This window comes from Thermobia domestica, chromosome 4 (genome assembly GCF_964235325.1).
Source record: "Thermobia domestica chromosome 4, izTheDome1.hap1.1, whole genome shotgun sequence".
Classification (NCBI taxonomy): Eukaryota; Metazoa; Arthropoda; class Insecta; order Zygentoma; family Lepismatidae; genus Thermobia; species Thermobia domestica.
The window spans coordinates 201,881,451-201,898,883 of NC_137457.1; the positions used below are offsets into that span (position 1 = coordinate 201,881,451).

The 17,433-nt window shown below is 35.6% G+C and overlaps 1 protein-coding gene across 1 annotated transcript in view; it reads left to right on the forward strand.

The window, feature by feature from the left end:
• The window catches only part of LOC145683014 (uncharacterized), an 832,861-nt gene that overhangs the window by 404,377 nt on the left and 411,051 nt on the right, over positions 1 to 17,433 (forward strand). The window contains exon 4 of the mRNA XM_081754367.1: positions 2,041 to 2,247. Within this exon, the coding sequence (XP_081610493.1) occupies positions 2,041 to 2,247 (207 nt within the window). The remainder of the gene's footprint in view (positions 1 to 2,040; positions 2,248 to 17,433) is intronic.

The following is a 17,433-nucleotide window of genomic DNA, read 5'->3' on the forward strand; positions in this document are numbered from 1 at the left end:
TAATTTACATGAATATATTGTCCTGGCTGTTATTATTACGTTGAACGGTAATTGTTATTAGTAAGTACGTTGAACGGTTCTTCTACTGAGTTATTTCTTTCATATCAGACATTACTTCAGTGTCCTTTCCCCACAAGAATACTAAAATTTGTCTTAATAATTACACATGCAACCCTCTTCTTCCGGTCTATAATTTATCTAACGTATTTTGTCATAATCTTCCTCGATTATTAAGTTTTTCCCACGGAGGCCTGTGAGTACGTTCTGACTTAAATCTTAGCACTAGAACCTTATCAACAAATCCGACTTTCTCTTTCTGCCACTTACTCAGAATCACTCCCACCCAGGGGTAAAAGTGAGGGGAGAACGCTCAGAACGTCTTCCCCCCGCTTCCAGAAAATATCCGTGGCGTCCCACTACTTTCTAAAAATATTACAATGGGCAAAGATAGGCACGAGGGACGGCGTTTCGTCATTCGTCCTCCTACCTTTTCAGATCCCCTTTCACCCCTGCTCCCACCAGTGATGATTCCAGAGGTAATCTGAGGGAAATTTTTCTTACAGAGCCACGAAGTTCCCCGGGTCGTCCCATCCCAAAATCAACTAACTAAATTTTTGATGAATTTGAAATACAGTGATATTTGTGTTGAGAACTAAAATGTTCATCAGTCGCCATAGAATCCACCCATTGCAACAACTTATTCCATCACTTGGAAAACTAAAGTAGCTACAAACTTGGCTCTTTCTGTCATGATAAAACTCTCAGTTCACAAAATGTCACTCTATCTCAATTTCATCAAAAATGCAGGTAGTCCGTTTTGGTATGAGACCACTCATATATCCTGTAGTGCTCCATGTAGATTCCAGTATTTTCGTAATACTATTTTCGACCACCAGTATACAGAAATTCTCTTCCAGAAAAAATCTTCTCTAATCACTGCTGACTCACTATTACTTTTCTTATTACATAATTAAAATATCCTATATGCTTCGCTTCACCTTTTTCCATCATCTTCTCACAAACTCCTTACCAAATCTAGTTTGCTTTGCTTCATATTTTCTTTAATTTTTCCTCATTTTTCTGCCTGTGACATCATTTACGAGTATATGTTCCATATTTCTATCCTAATTCTTTTGCTCTTTCATTTTTCTTGTTGTTGTTTTTCCTCAGCTTTTGTACTTTGCATCCAGTTGCCTTTCCTTAAACATGCTCCCTCCCAAAAATGTAAATGTACAAACGTTTTAACATCGGAATCCTTTTCTTATAAAGCACAATTGTCTATACTTTAGATTCTTTCTTCAGACTACGAAAAAATATGACAATTTCTCGTTTTTCTGTCCCCCAATATCTTAGTTCTTAAGATTATTCTGACATGCTTGGACAAATATCAAAGTTGCCCTATCAGTTACTATAATTACCAACTGCTTCTTTCTTACAGGATACTCTTTTCCCATCCATTTAGTTTGATTTAGTAGTGGGAACTTCAGCCCCAAAGATATTTGTCCCAGTCACTTAATACATTTAGTGCAAGTAAGCATGGGTAATAATTTCTTGGCAATAGCTCTGAAATTTTACTGTAACACTCAATTCTCGACGCCCACACAATAGAAATATCTACTTAATGGTCATGTCTGTCGAGAAGCAGAAACAAAATTATCAGCAATATAGGGTAATATGAACATAATATTCTTTAGTTGGAAAATATGTGGGCTAATGTGTCTATTCTCGTACATGTAGCAAATGAACTTGACTGTTCAGAGATAGTAATTGTAATTTGTGGAAAAAATACGCAAAAAATTAACTGTATCAAATCACACGCAGTCATTGTGTGGGACTATAGCTCTTTATTCGGCTTAATGAAGTATTGCTAATGGAGTTGAGTAATGACTCTGTAAGTATATCTAAGGAACAGAAATAGTAGAAACTCACAATAACTTTACAATAGCAATAATTGCATTATATTTAGGATCTCAACATGAAATTTACCATATTAAAGATAGACTTACAACATTAATGTTTGTTTTCCTTTCTTGCTTTCAGGTGGACCTTTGCCCGGAGGTGCTAGCGTATGACTCTGACGATGAGATTATGGGAAGACGCAAGGGGGACTTCCTGAGAAACAAACGTGGGACGCCACTTTATTCTAAGGAGGATATAAGAGAACAGTACTGCATCAACAATAAAGAACTCGATGTGTTAGAGAAAGCCCGTGGAGGCGGTCTCTTCGGGTGTCTCTCCAGTTATCAGGTAAGTTTCGCTTAATCAAACATAATATTTTTGTGTATAACTATATGATACATCCACATGTCAGAGTGGTTAGCATTTATATATTCTGAATCTGTGTTCTGGTGTTCGATTCCTGTTAAAGAGTATAAACATTTTCGGCATTGGCTCACCACTGTGAGTCAGTTGAAGGTATACTGCATTAATGAGCTACCTAACTCCATTGTAGGCCATAGAATGGCTATGGACGTGGATACAGTTACCATACTCGCCTATATTAAAGGAAGTCTAGCTGTTCACATTTCTTGGCTGACGAAAAGAAATTTTGTAGTAAATGATACCACCCATTTCCAGTCTACTTTGAGTTTCTTCCCTAGCGTGTAACAAGCCTGAAAAGACATAGTATCGCTAAAGGTATATATGGATAAAATAAAATGTATGATAACTACGTTTAGGATTTTTGCAGCATACGAGTAGAAAAAAGGAAAGGAAAAGGTGCTTAAAATTAGAAAAGAAAAGGGCAAAAACTAAACCCATGCTAATTCTATCAACAATGTTGACAACTACTTTTATATATAACTTGTAGCGAAAGCGTTTATTTATTTATTTTTTACTTGAAAAAACAAAACTATAAATGCATTTCATTACTTCCCTTTCTCTTGTACTTTCTATGTTCTGTTGGTCAATATTGATAATAGTTTGTACTGCTGGATTGTCAGGACTTTCATTTCAATTTGTGATACTTTCCACTTAGAAACTGGATGATAGGAGTTCATCTTATATATGAAAATAAAACTGATTTTGTGTGCGATCAAATCACGGGAAGCGGCGGAATGATTTGAATTGAATTTTGCTTACTTATCACCTAGCTCAAATGTGTTTTTATCATGTTACTGTGATTAAACTGTATATTCTACGGGGATACTGGGGATCATAATTTATAATAAAAAATCGAGTATCTCACGATCCGTCAAGTTAGGAAGGTGGAAATCGATACATAAATTCCTTATTTAAAGTAAGTGGAAACGTGTCCCAGCGTTTTTGAAAATTCTCTATTAATTCGTTACATTAAAAGCGATATTGTCTGTTGTTTATGATCGCATCACGGGAAAATGGCTGAATGAATAGTTCTGTGCTGCGGGAACTACGGTGTTCTAAGGAATGCAGGAACAAAATTTCAGTCAAAAATAGAGTATCTTGTACACTTCAAGTTAGGACAATGAAATTTGGCAAATTGAAACCTCAATCTCATTAAAAATAAGCAGACACTTAACATTTCCAAAATTCATGTTTTAACACTAGAGCGCCCAGCGGTAGACAATTTGTCCTTTTAGATTGTGTTTTGTTCCCCAGACGATTAATTTTGAATCCAGGTTGAATTTATTTTGTGACTTTTAATTATTTAAACTAAACAATAATCTGACGAAAAATATGTTGGTGATCTCTATGAATTTCCAGAAAAAACATTGGTTCACCTGAAACGCTCAATAGTGCGTTTATGAACAAACACCAGCTGCTCTTCATGGGTCGGGCCCGCAATCAGCATTAAACAGTAGGTGAGATAGGAGTTTAAACATTAGGTGAGATTAGGTGACGTAGAGATTCATTAGGTGGGGAAACATAAATTTGGGAAAAGTGATAAAATTGAATAATAGATTTGGAAAACCTAGCCGCAGATGGGAGGACAATATTAAGATAGATCTCATAGGAATAGGAATACAAAGTAGAAACTGGATCCAGTTGGCTAGCTACAGAAGTCAATGGAAGCTTTTGTGAATTCGGCATTGAAGCTCCGGGTTCCATAGGCGATAGAGTCAGTGAGTTAGGACAGCGACAACCTGCTTCTTCTAGGCTACCATTCAGCATAATTTACAGAAGAAAGAAATGTAAGAAGGACCGTACTTCTTTGCCCCATTCTTCCTACAGTTAAGATTACCTTAATTCTACTATTTCAAGCCGAATACTGTGTTCAGAGGTATATCTTCCAAACCGGGTACTTTATTCAGAGTTAAATCTTCCAAACCGATAGGTTTACTTTCACTCCTTCCATCTGTAGAAATTACTTAACTAGCACGAGCGCCATTTTTTAAAATTCATTTTCACTTACGAAAGTAACATTTAGTTTCGAACCCAAGGTATACAATGCATGGCATAACATGGTGCGTATTGTATGTATTTAAATGTACTATATAGCTGCTAATAGAAATACAATGAGTACATGGCCCACAATGAAAGGTGAAAGGTTGTCGCGATTGAAAACCGGGACAAAATGTAAACCGAAAGGATAACGGGACAAGAAACATCTAAATCAGAATTGCCCCGGTCAAATCGGGACCTGCAGCATTAGTATAACGTCAAAGAGTTCAATTCTCTAGTTTGTAATCTACGGTTTTTAGATATTTATATCAACCATGAAATTGATACCTTCAGAGTTTTAATTCAAGGATTTTCCATATAGAGCTTTTGAATCATAAAAATAAGAAAAACTTGTTATAGAAGCAAATAAGATTCGCGACAGAGTTGCCGTGAGGAACGTAGTTTTTTTCGTCAACCATGATTCGCCTTTTTTTCTAAAATAATTTTTCTGGCTTCTCCTTGGACGAGAAAAAATTTCATAATTGAAGGATTCCACGCATCTAAGAAACCTGAGAATTTTTTTCTGGAATTTAATATTTGCTTCTGCTAAAAGAAAAAAAAAGCTAGAAGTATTCCGAAAATCTATCATCTTTAGTTTTCCTTCGGTGTCATGGTGTTATTGTTAGATACGTATATTGCATGGCACGTTTTCCTTACTATTTTTTTTTTAAATTACATTTTGCGTTATCCAATTTATGTTATTATATTTATTCACTCTGGTATAATCGTATTTGTTTCAACATTAATATACTGTATAGGGCCTTCCGTTTATTTTAAAACATGATGAGCTTTTGTTTTATTTAAAACTAGTTATTGCACCTAGGTTCAGCTTGTGTTTAATTAAAACTCTAAAGGCCTTATGCAGAGTCGTTCTGACACGTGATTAGTTGCCATACTAAAGAGTTCGACTAACGTATGTTTTCTGCAGTAGTCAGGCCTTTAGTATGACTCTAATCATACATCAAAACGACCCTGCAGAAGGCCCTAATTGTTTATAATTACATCATGTTTGATTTATCTCTGCGTGCGGCGAAGTTGCGAACAGTTTCCTTGTTTACAAGTGACATTAGCCACATGACAGGGTTGCAAGAGGTACTGGTTTTACTTGAGATTTCTTTCATGTGTAATTTTTTAAAGAAAATCAAAGCGATATGCTGAACAGAACCAAATTTAACAGAAGAAACTGTATACATAATTTAAGTCGTTTTGCCCTGAATACGTAAAATTACTTGACATACTATCAAACACTAAAGCATGTAGATAACTGCAAGTTTAATTTTCTCATGCTAAGGTAGAACTTTATTAAATAGTATAAAAATATTAATTTAATACGTCTAAAGCAGTGGTGGAGCCAGAAATAACATCATGGAATAGTGAAGTGGCGCAGACAAGCACATATATACGTATATATTGTAAGCTGATGCATAGATGATGCGTCATCGACTAAAACGTTCGTCGCGTTACCGGATATATTTTCATGTGCTCTTGCTTTATAACGTTAAGCATTTTATTTCAGTACGTAGAGGTGAGCCGAATTGCAGGGGGGACAGATAATAAACTGGTCTCGTACTTTTTAATTATGTTTATAGTCATATGGCTTTGAAATACTGATTAACTTAGTTAACAGATAGAAAGAAGTACTGAACTCTCTGTTGCTACAATCGAAGGGCTATGGCTTTCCAGATGTAGCGCGTTCAATGTGGCGATGCGTGGTCAGTGCCTCAGGTCTCAGGTTTCATTATTTCTGACTTCCTGAACCTGAGTTTGCTACTTCTTAATTCATGTAGTTCCTCATTTACCTCATGATGAAAAAGTGAAATGAAATATTTCAGTTTTACGATCCACGATTATGCCTTCCAGGCTAAGGGGCATTATTATAATGAACGAAATGAGAGAATGAAGAAATTGGAAGGAAACAGGAGAACGCGAGAAAACTCACACAATTGTATTTGACTACCACAAAGCTCGCTTGGAGCGAGCTAGGAACAAATCAGGAACCCCACGCCCTAGAGGAGCGCTCTACCACTGAACCACTGTAGCCCTCCATGGTGATGGATCAACACTAGAAAATGTTAGTAATGAAATTGGGAGTAGAACCAGGGACCACGTACCACGAAGTCAGTGCGTTACAATTCCACTAAGCAAGTCAATAATATTTTTTTTAAAGAACTTGAGAAACATGTTCCTTTTTTAATGGTTTTTAATGCTTCCGTAGACGATACATTTTGATGCTTACGCTGACAAAGAATCCATCCTCCCAAAAGAAGAAGAACTGAGTACATAAACAATTTGTTGAATCTTATGTAGGTTTGAAGGAGCTTTTGGAAAGTAAGGATTGTTTCTAACATGACTGTAAATTATAAAAAAGTCGTATTATAGGCTATCACAAATAAAATATACTTCATATTAGCAAAACGAATTTTCAGGGAGTAAGAGGGGTAGGATTAAGGACGTTAGTTCCTTCCCTACGCTACTGTTCTGCAGTGTAGATTTACGCATATACTTTGAATAGTGTGGTTGCATAAAATATACCAGTTTTAATACGTTTTCACATTTCTGTCTGCTGTGCAGGCAGCTTTTTTTGTTAAATGCAATATGAGTATATATATATATATATATATATATATATGCGTAATTCTCAAAATAGGGGAAAATACTGTCTCCAGTTAATATTTTTTTTAAAACCAAGGACACTAATTGCTCAAAAATTGAAATATATGTGTTATTCAGTTCCTTCAACAATGCCATGTACATTTCTTCCTCAAAATCTACTATTTGTAGAAAATAGCTTGGTACGAAATTTACAAGTGAATGGAGAATGTCATTAGCATGGCTGTAACCAACTACAATTTCACGGTTTTTTGTTCTTATAAAGTAGCTGTTTGTATCCGTACTCCTTTGATATTGAGCGACAACATTTAGACGATGTTCAACTTTACTGAGCTTCAAGCATAGCTTCGAGTCTTAATGTATTCTTATTTTACAGACTTTAAAAATTTTGTTCCCATTTCTGCAGTCGTCAGCAAAGGCGCATTTTAAATTCATGTGCCGTTCGCTGGAAAGAGAAATATGACCTGGCAACCGTGCGACTAGAACGGTTTTCGTGTGTCATTTGTTGGTCAGTGCAATTTGAGGGAAACTGTTGCCCAAGATAGACATTACATAAGTATTTGCATGATTTTCCAGCCGGGTGGCAAAATATATTGTCAATATTGTGGAGACTGTGGAAATCAAAGTATTTATTAAATCAGTGCTATATTGTTTCTGTAATTAATACATTAAGAACTTAAGGTATTTAAGTAATGTATTTAATAATTTGTGGAAGGGGTTGTTGTACAAGCTCGATTAAATGCAATTTCGTCATTAGCATGGACATTTTGGCGTTAATTTATATTCTTTTGCAATGTATTTAATTTGAGGTTTATTATTGCTTTCCTGAGATTATTATTTGTTTTTTTAAAATAAACTTGCCTTGTTACGTGATTCACAAGTGATTGACAGGCACGCACCCAGAAATTGTTTTTGGGGAGGGTCCAGAACTTTACCTGCGGATTCTAATTCATAGTAGGAGTTTAAATTACGTAGAAAATGTTGACTAAATTTTAATTCGATGAATTTTAATTTTCAAAACTAGCGGGATCAAGAGAGAGGAGTCAAGACGGGCAGTGGGGATTATACCCAAATGCACTTTAAGTATTGTGCACTGTGAGTACGAAAATGAATTAGAAATGATACACAAATCGACACACTACAGATATTATGAAGAAAATGGCAAGGCACAGGAAGACATATATGATAGCAGTTCAGAACGGGAATAAGACAGTATTCCATAGCGGGAACAAGACAGTATTCCATAGCGGGAACAAGACAGTAGTCAAAGCGAGTACGACGTATCTCCAGCACGAAAACTGAAAAGTACAGATGTTATGTTTTTTGCAGTTTACGGAAGAGGAAATCCGGAGTATCTACAAAGATTATCATGAAGAAGGATACAACTCGTATAGGAAGCTTCTCGAACGACATAAGAAACTCATTTCGTTAAATAACTGCAAAAATATTAGGATTATGGATACGCGCTGTCTACGAACTTTGCTTCATTCAAAGGGAATCGGGAAATGAAACTCCAAACAGTGAAATGTGAAGTCATCAGAGAGCACGGTTTATCAGTACATTACTGGCATTTGCAATGCTGGGCTTTCCAAGCAGCAAAAGAAGTTGACTTATCGGAGTTCAAAATGTCACCGACTTTCATTGCAAATCTTTAGAAACAAGCAAGAACTATATCACGAGCAATTCATAATATCTGTAGAGTGTCGATGTGTGTATCATTTCTAATTCATTTTCGTACTCACTGATAATTACACTGCACAAGAATGTCGCAAATGACTCATCTTTCACTCCAACTGACGTCTGATTCTTAAATTTGCGCGTTAGTTTGCCTTTTAACAGTTCGACTACATGAAGGCGGTTAATGCCAACAGCCCGTCCCATTTCTGCACACAGTCTCCCATACCTAACACTAATTGGAGCTTATTACCACACACTAACGCACATAACTGATCTTCACTCAGCGCCTACAACGCGGAATCTAACTGCTAGTGTTTCGAAGAATAGGTGGCGCTGTCGGCGGAAAACGAATTTTACACGGGAATGACTCCCCCTACAGTGGTCAGTACTTAGTCCTGTATATGTCTACCAAGTTTTATATTAATCCTCGCGTTCGAACCGAAAAATGTCCCTTGTTTGTTCAAAATCATCGGGAAAATGATACTAGATCTATGTAATAACTAGTAACATAAATTTAACTTGCATGTGACGTGGTATCTTGATTTTAGAAGATCATATATGCGTAAGTGTTGGGAATATGTTTTCCAAAGAATTATAAAAGTACATTTGTGTACCATACCCTTGTACATTTATTGAATATCATTGTCTTGCAGACAGCAAGAAATAATTACCGAAGTGACAGTGAGAAAAACAAAATAATAAATTATGACCGATACAATGACTGTTCCTAAGAAATTTTGCTACTTGATAACTTTACTCCTGAAAAATGGACAGTAAAAGCCATAGTTAAAAGCCAAAATGAGAAATACAAACCAAAAAGTATAAAAGAGCGTGTTCCGAAAAATTTAATACTGATGAATGCCAATGTAAATTTTGAACGTTTATAGCGAGTTTTATTAATCGAAGAACCTTTAACACTAATCTTCTACTTTCTGATAAAACTTTAATAGATGATACAGTGATGATATATGTTTAAAAATACATAGCGTATTAGATTAATGTGCACAAACAAAATAAGGGCAAATACATGATGCTAAAAGAAGAATGTCTCTGGAACTTTGGCCAAAAGCCCATAGTTTCGGAGATTTGGGCTGCCGAAAGCATGTAAAAATGAATTTTAGAGATCCCTTTATTAAACAGCTATCCAACATCCGTCTTAATAAACCACTTAGGAAGTCCTGCAGGTTATATTTAGAAATGCGTGTTTCAAAACTGTTCGATGCGTGTATAAGAGGTTCCTGCAACAATAACCAATAATGAAATACTGTTGGTTCATCATCCCTTTGGGGAATCCCTTGCGCACACATCGCACAGTTGGAAAATCCATTTTTAAATCGAATAGGTATGGCTTCCTAAGTGATTTATTAATCAGCACTCCGTATGTTTGATAGTGTTTAAAACATAGGTCTCTGAGATACATTTTCCCACGCTTCAGGCAGCCTTTAACTTCAAAACTATGAGATTTTGGAAAAAGTTTGTTTCCTTGTTTTTAGATCAAGTAAAATCCCCGTATATTTTTTTACGCCTTAATATCAAACTTTATTTATTTCTGATTTTGCAAATGGTCGTAGTAAGAAATACAGTTTCTAATTGGTTTCGATCATGGGTGTGAATTTTTGCTGTAATTTTTAACTTAAACTTCAGCAAAGAAAAATAAAAATTACAACACAAATTGACACCTACGACCGTAATTAACCAAAGAGTAGATTTCTAACTATTACTATTTGCAAAATCACATAGCACACCACTTTCTATCAGCTATTGTGTGTACTTTGTCATTAGTATGGAAAAGTGTCATTAGCATTAATATTTCACGTGAAAACAAATGATATTTTTTTAAAAACTAAAGTTATGTAGATTAAGCTCTGCTTAGTATCAAAACATACTTCTAAACTGTATTTGAACTTATTGAAAGAAAATGAATGGTATTAAATATATATATATATATATTTAGCACTTTTATTCCTCAATTTTTGCAGCTAATTTGAGAATTACCCATATATATATATATATAAAATATTTTTTCTTTTCTACAAACTTTTAATACTTCCTGTAGTCCTTCTAATATTGCAATGCATTATTTTATGTGATAATATCTTTTCGTTTCCATTTTCCATTTCAAGTCACAACAATTACTTCAATAATATTATAACTAACCATGCTTTGTCTGGATTTATTTTTGCTTCAGACAAAGTTTAAACTACACAAATAAAGATATCGCAAAACGGATTGCACACGTGTATTCCTCAGAAAAAAGGCAGTGTAAAATAATATGCGGCATGACCCCCTTTCCGTTTGAAAACGTAACGCAAGATGGCGGATTTCAACATGGCCGCCGCTGTCACCATAGCTCTTATAAGTTGTGCCCCCACCTCTAGACACACTATACCAAACGACATTATGATTCCTCACACTGTTTGACTTTTATAGGTGTATCCAGACTTTTGCTTCATCCTGTAGTATTTTAATCACGAACCATATTACTTAATTAAATTGTATTATAGATATACTTGTATGATGCATAATTAGTTTGTTCAACCAACAGCAGCAGAGTAACATTATATTATAAATACACAGTAACATTTTAATAATAAATTAAACTAGAATAAGTAAAATAAAATGATAATGATTGAATTGAAAATGAAATAATTATTTAAGAAAAAACAGCATGATGAATTATCAAACTACAAACTGTCATGTCTGAAAATGATCTGAAAGCTCTCTTTGCAGAAACTGAAATTATCCCCTTGTTATAGCTTCCCGCAGAGTAGCCAATAACATGGGAGAATTTTAGTCAGCGTAAGAGGAAAAAGCGAGATCGGTAAAAATACAGCTTTAATCAATAACTGTATGACTATTTTCCCATTTTTAACTATTTTGTTTCGATGTTCAAAGTGCTTCATTGCTTATTTCAGTAATATCTTTCTATTAATTACGTAAGTTCCATCAAAATAATGAACAAGATAATATATCGAAATACTTAATAAGCGGGTAATCAATACTTGGATAGCTTGCTATATACCTAGGTAGGACATTTGTTTTCTAATTTTATAATAACCAGTGGCGACTCTTGAAAGAAGTCACATAGGTAATCTTACAGTTTTATAGCTACAAGGTAAGAAAGGAAAATTTACCTAATGTATACTTGTATTATCTGTCACAATAATAAATACATATTTTCCGCGGGATGAAATCAGGTACGCATACCTTTCTACTACCTTGCGATTTAATTAAAACTTTTAAAGGCAGCGGCGTAGCGTAAGGGAACGCCGGTATGCCCGGCATCCCCTGTTAATAACAAAAAATACGTATTTCATTGTATATAAATTGTTTGCTTGTAATTATTATCACAATTATTTCCACTGCAATCTTCTGGATGTGCTCTCTCGCCTTACTTTGACAAGCGGAACCTACGCAGGCGCGTCACTCAGATACATTTTCTGGCTTTCCTCTTGTCGTATGCTATGTTCCTCGGGCATCCAGGCCTACTGCAAGCAAAGGAGTTTTCGTCTGCTTTCTGTCGAATGCGCATGCGCAACTACTTGCTTTCCACTCCTCTACACCCCTTGCAACTCAACATTTTGCTTTAGATATACGCTGGCGTATTGAAATATTTCCAACTCTATATATATCTTGAACTAAGTTATAGTTTCTGTACAGAACGTAAGAGCGCTCAAATCAAGGAGATTAAACAAAACAGAAATGGTTACTTCAATGCCTTTTTGAAGCATGCCGGTTATGTAAATAATAGTATAAAAATAGTTATGCTTTATCGTAATTAAATACATCGTAATTTAATCGTAATTAAAGGTAAACTATTAATCTTTATCATAAATACATAATATGTCCAGTGGCGTGGCCAGGAACTCTTTGAGGGAGCACACACACATGCATCACGGTACCGATCTGGTAGACCAAGAGAGCCAGAATTCCCCGCCCCTCGCAAAGATTGCTTGGGCCCTTCAGTCATTGGCACATATCCCGGGGAGATGAGGGGGACATGTCCTCTCCATCCGATTTGAAATTGTGATGATTTGTATCCGAATGCCACAAAGGAAAGTGAGATGAAATTGAGGTCCCTTGACTTGTTTCATTTTTAAAAAAGAATCGTATTCTTTAATATTTCATTGTCATTAATTATTGTTAGTCTATTTTCAACTATTTGTTTAATTCCTGTAACGATTCCTATAATGCTACTGAGATCATTATCATTTTGCTCAAATAAGAGTATTGTTGCACCATACATAGTTGATTTTTTTCAGTTTTGGGGAAGTCATTATTTATATTATTACAAAACAAGTGTCCTAAAATTTTAATGTATATCATTGTGGATGCTTAAATAGAAACATATCAATTATAAATATGCATGTATTCAGATTTCAGAATGTGTTCACGGTACTGATTTGTAATACTGATACGTATCACAATTTCATCTACATCGCCTGGTATATAATATACAACAGGTTCACCTCAGAAATCAGATTCATCTACCGTAATATGAGTCTCATCTCCCCTCCCCCAGAATAAGTCTCAAATATGCTCTCCTCCCTCAAATCTGCTCTCCTCCCAATGTTGAAGATAACTCTGCTCTTCTGATCCTCCACAGCATTGTTTTTCAACTTCATGAGTATTTTGAACATCGCTTTAAAAAAATGGAAACGGTCTTACCCGTTCCCCGAATGTTGAAAACAGATTTGCGCCCCTGCCTTCAGTATCTGGATATCTGACAACGAAATACATACACAGAAACAGGTCCCCAGAGTTGGTTTAAGTGCTTTCTATTTGCATTTTCAAATTATATACGTATACACTCAGGACCATATTCACGAATGGAGGACTGAGTTCCGGACCCAAGATGACAAATTTGTAGGGGCGACTTTTTCAAGAACGAGATTGAAGTATGGTATGGGAAGAAAGAAGCTGCCCATGGGAACTATGCTGGAAACAATGTTTATAGAACAGTGGGGCCGAGTTTTCTCGTCACAACGGTAGTGGCAAGAAGAAGCTGAGACAATTGCTTATTGGCTTCTAACGTAATCCACGCATTTACTTCTGTATGCCCCACTAGGCCACCAATTAGGGAGCCTCCCTTCTAAAATTTTTATAGCCCTATGTTTCCCATCGGTATAGCTATGTATTGCTAATTTTAGTAGTATTGTATCGCACAAGTGACTAACTTTGGCATCCCCATTTCGGAATACCACGCTACGCTACTGTAAAGGACTAATCTTCATTAAAATCGATAAATGCATTATCTTCATCTTTGCAGTTTACACAAGACACTATAGAAATACCGGTGGCTCAGTGGTAGAGTGTTCATCTCTGGTGATTGGGTCCCGGGTTTAAACTCTGCTCCCGCTAGGTGAACTTTGTGATAGACAAACACTGCGTGGGTTTCCTCCCACTTTCTTCGTTCTACCATTTCATTCATTTCTCATCCTTGCCGTCTCCTTTAGCCTAGCCGCCATGATCGTGGGACGTAAAACTAAAAAAAAAATATAGAAATACCATAAAACTCAAGAAAACAAAACTATTTCTTTCACAACTTCAAAACCTTTGACCAATGGCATCATTTCAGACTTTGGTTGAGGGGGGGCAAGAGCACCCCGACGTAAGACTTTCGCGTTTTGTACTATTATATTAGTAGACAATCTATTAAAGTAAAAGTATTCCTTAAACTCTTGGGCGGGAATTGCCTCCTTCTGCCCCCCTAAATGACGCCACTGCTTTTGACTATTAGTCACATATTTACAGAATACATTAGTTTTGTTTCAGTATTGAGTTATTGGATCTGTACAGGATTCCAGATTCCCAACCATACGGCCGGTGTAACGGAATAGACATGCCTCCCGCAAAACGTACCCCTCAGTAAAAAAGTACTAGGATAGTTATACCCCTGGTAAAAGAGTCCTGGGACAGACATACTGCCGGTAAAAAATCCTAGGACAAATGTACCTTCCGGTAAAACAGTCCCAAAGATAAATATAGTCCACGGTAAAACTGTTCTAGGACAAATATACCCCCAATAAAACTATCCTAGGACAGATATTCTCCTAGGTAAAACTATCCTAGGACAAATATAACCCCCGGTAAAACAGCACCAAAAGAGACAACAGTCATATTTTTCGTTGAATCTTATTCACAAAATGACATATTGTTCACTCACAATAGGTGGTAAATCTATCCTAGGATATTCTTACCCCTCTGTCAGTTTTCTTTAAACTCAAAGAAACTAAAGACAAAACATATATTAATACCATATTGAGGTTTACATCTACATTAGTGAACATGTATCAGGGTGTAAATCTATCCTAGGACATTCTTACCCCTTGTCGGTTTTCTTTGAACTCAAAGAAAATAAAGACAAAACATATAATATTAATACTATAGTGAAGTGTACATCTACATTAGTGAACATATACCGGGGGTAAATCTATCCTAGGATATTCCCACCCCCTGTCGGTTTTACTTAAACTCAAAGAAAATAAAGACAAAACATATAATGTTAATACCATAATGAGGTGTACATCTACATTAGTGAACATAGATTACATCCACCTGCCCTCTTTTGTCTAGTTCTGAAGGCATAAAGTTCGTTATAATCGCCAAATTAGTTAAGTCTATGTATTCTTGAGAAATCCTTGTTGGTATACAGACGCTGGATCTAACATGATTAAGTAAGCGATTGTGTGTTATATATTCATAAATTTTTGGAAATGGAGATGGAATTGCAATTGGTGTAAAGCTTTCTATATTTTTATCATTGCCAGTTTTTTAATAGGACATATCAAGCTCTCTTTCCATCGATCTAGAAAAACATTATTGTTTACGGACATGTTTAAAAGAATATGTTTTAATGTTTTATGATATCAATAGTTCTTTTTATTATTTAGGGTGGGATACCATCGGGACCACATGTTCTCCTAGATTTCAAGCATTTAGTGTCATTTTCTATTTAAGGGATTGTTATTTTAGTGATTTGGAAAGTATCGAGTGATATACGTACTTCTAGGTTCGTTCGACATTAGAGCATCAGTGTTATAGCTCACAAGTTCATGATTGTAAATATACTTAAAATAATGTTCAAAAGCCTTTGCAATATCCCTGTTACGCTGTAGGCTTTTACCATTATACATAAGGAAATCATTAGTCAAGTGCCTTGTTTCATTTCTAATAAAATTCCAAAAGTTTTTGGAATAATCTGCTATGCAATTTTAGGAGCTAACTACAAATTCTTTGTATGCTTTTGCAATTTTTGACTTTACCTGTCTTCTTAAATTACAGAATTTATCACGGTAATATTTATTATTCTCTATTGTGTTGTTCCACTTTTTGTGATAGTACGATTTTTGTTTGATTTTTCGAATTATTTCTGAGTTTAACCAGACAGGAAACGTTTTATTACTGTGATTCCTTTTAGTTGGAATGGATTGCTTAAATACGTCATCAATTAATTGATAGAAAGTGTTTACAGCTTTATTTACGTCTTTTAAATATGAACTGCAATTCCAATTAACTTTTGGAAGTTCTAAATACAATTTATAATCGGCTTTTCTGAAATTAAACCAGATATTTTATTGTTTAATTTCTATTTCGGAAAACGTTTAACTGAAAGCGAGATGATTAAGGGGGATGGTGATTGTCTATAGGTACCATGGTGAATTTTCAAGGTTTACTTCAATTTCGCATGCTTTTGAGAATACTAGGTCTACTGTACGGCTATTGGTATTTTGTATATTATTACGCATAGTTAAACTATAGAGTGACATGAAATTGAGGAGGTTTATACGCTTAGTTGAGGAATGAGTGAAGTCAAACATAGAATTATTAATTTCCGGCAGGTTGAATCCCCAATACAGAGAATAGGGATGTGCACCAAGATAGCCCCCCGACTTTAGAAAACTGAAACAATGACTAGGTCATTCGTTTGTACTACGTTTCTACCGAAAATATTTTCGTTTGTACCATTTTCTCTTATAGGATTACTTGAGAGGTAAACTGGGGGGCTATCTTGGCGCCAAAAAATTGAAATCACCATTTGAATCACAGCACAAAAAATCACCATATCACAGCACAAATCATTGAAACACACCATTTGAAAGTAAATCGTTTGTACTGTTTGCACCGAAAAAAGTTTTGTTTGTACCCTGAAAGTTTTCGAGAAAAAGAGGATGATATTTGGGGGGTATCTTGGCGCCAAGATATCCTCTCCGTACCACAGCACAAAAAAAAGAAATAAACCATTCGAAAGGAAATAGTTTGTACTGCTTGTATTGAAAAAAGTTTCATTTGTACCCTGATAGTTTTCGAGAAGAAGGAGATGACATTTGGGAAGCTATCTTGGCGCCAAGATAGCTCCCTCCGTATCACAGCACAAAAAATTGAAATACACCGTTCGAAAGCAAATTGCTTGTACTGTTTGTACCAAAAAAATTTTGTTTGCACCCTGATAGTTTTCGAGAAAGAGGGTATGACATTTGGGGGGCTATCGTGGGGACAAAATATCCCCCTATCACAGCACAAAAAATTGAAATACGCCGTTCGAAAGCAAATTGTTTCTACCGTTAGTACCGAAAAAAAAGTTTTGTTTGTACTCTGATAGTATTCGAGAAATAGGGGATGACATTTGGGGGCTAACTTGGCGTCAAGATAGCCCTCTCCGCATCACAGCACAAAAAATTGAAATACACCGTTCGAAAGCAAATTGTTTGTACCGTTTGTACTCTGGCAGTTTTCGAGAAAGAGGGAATGGCATTTGTGGGTCTATCTTGATGCCAAGATATCCCC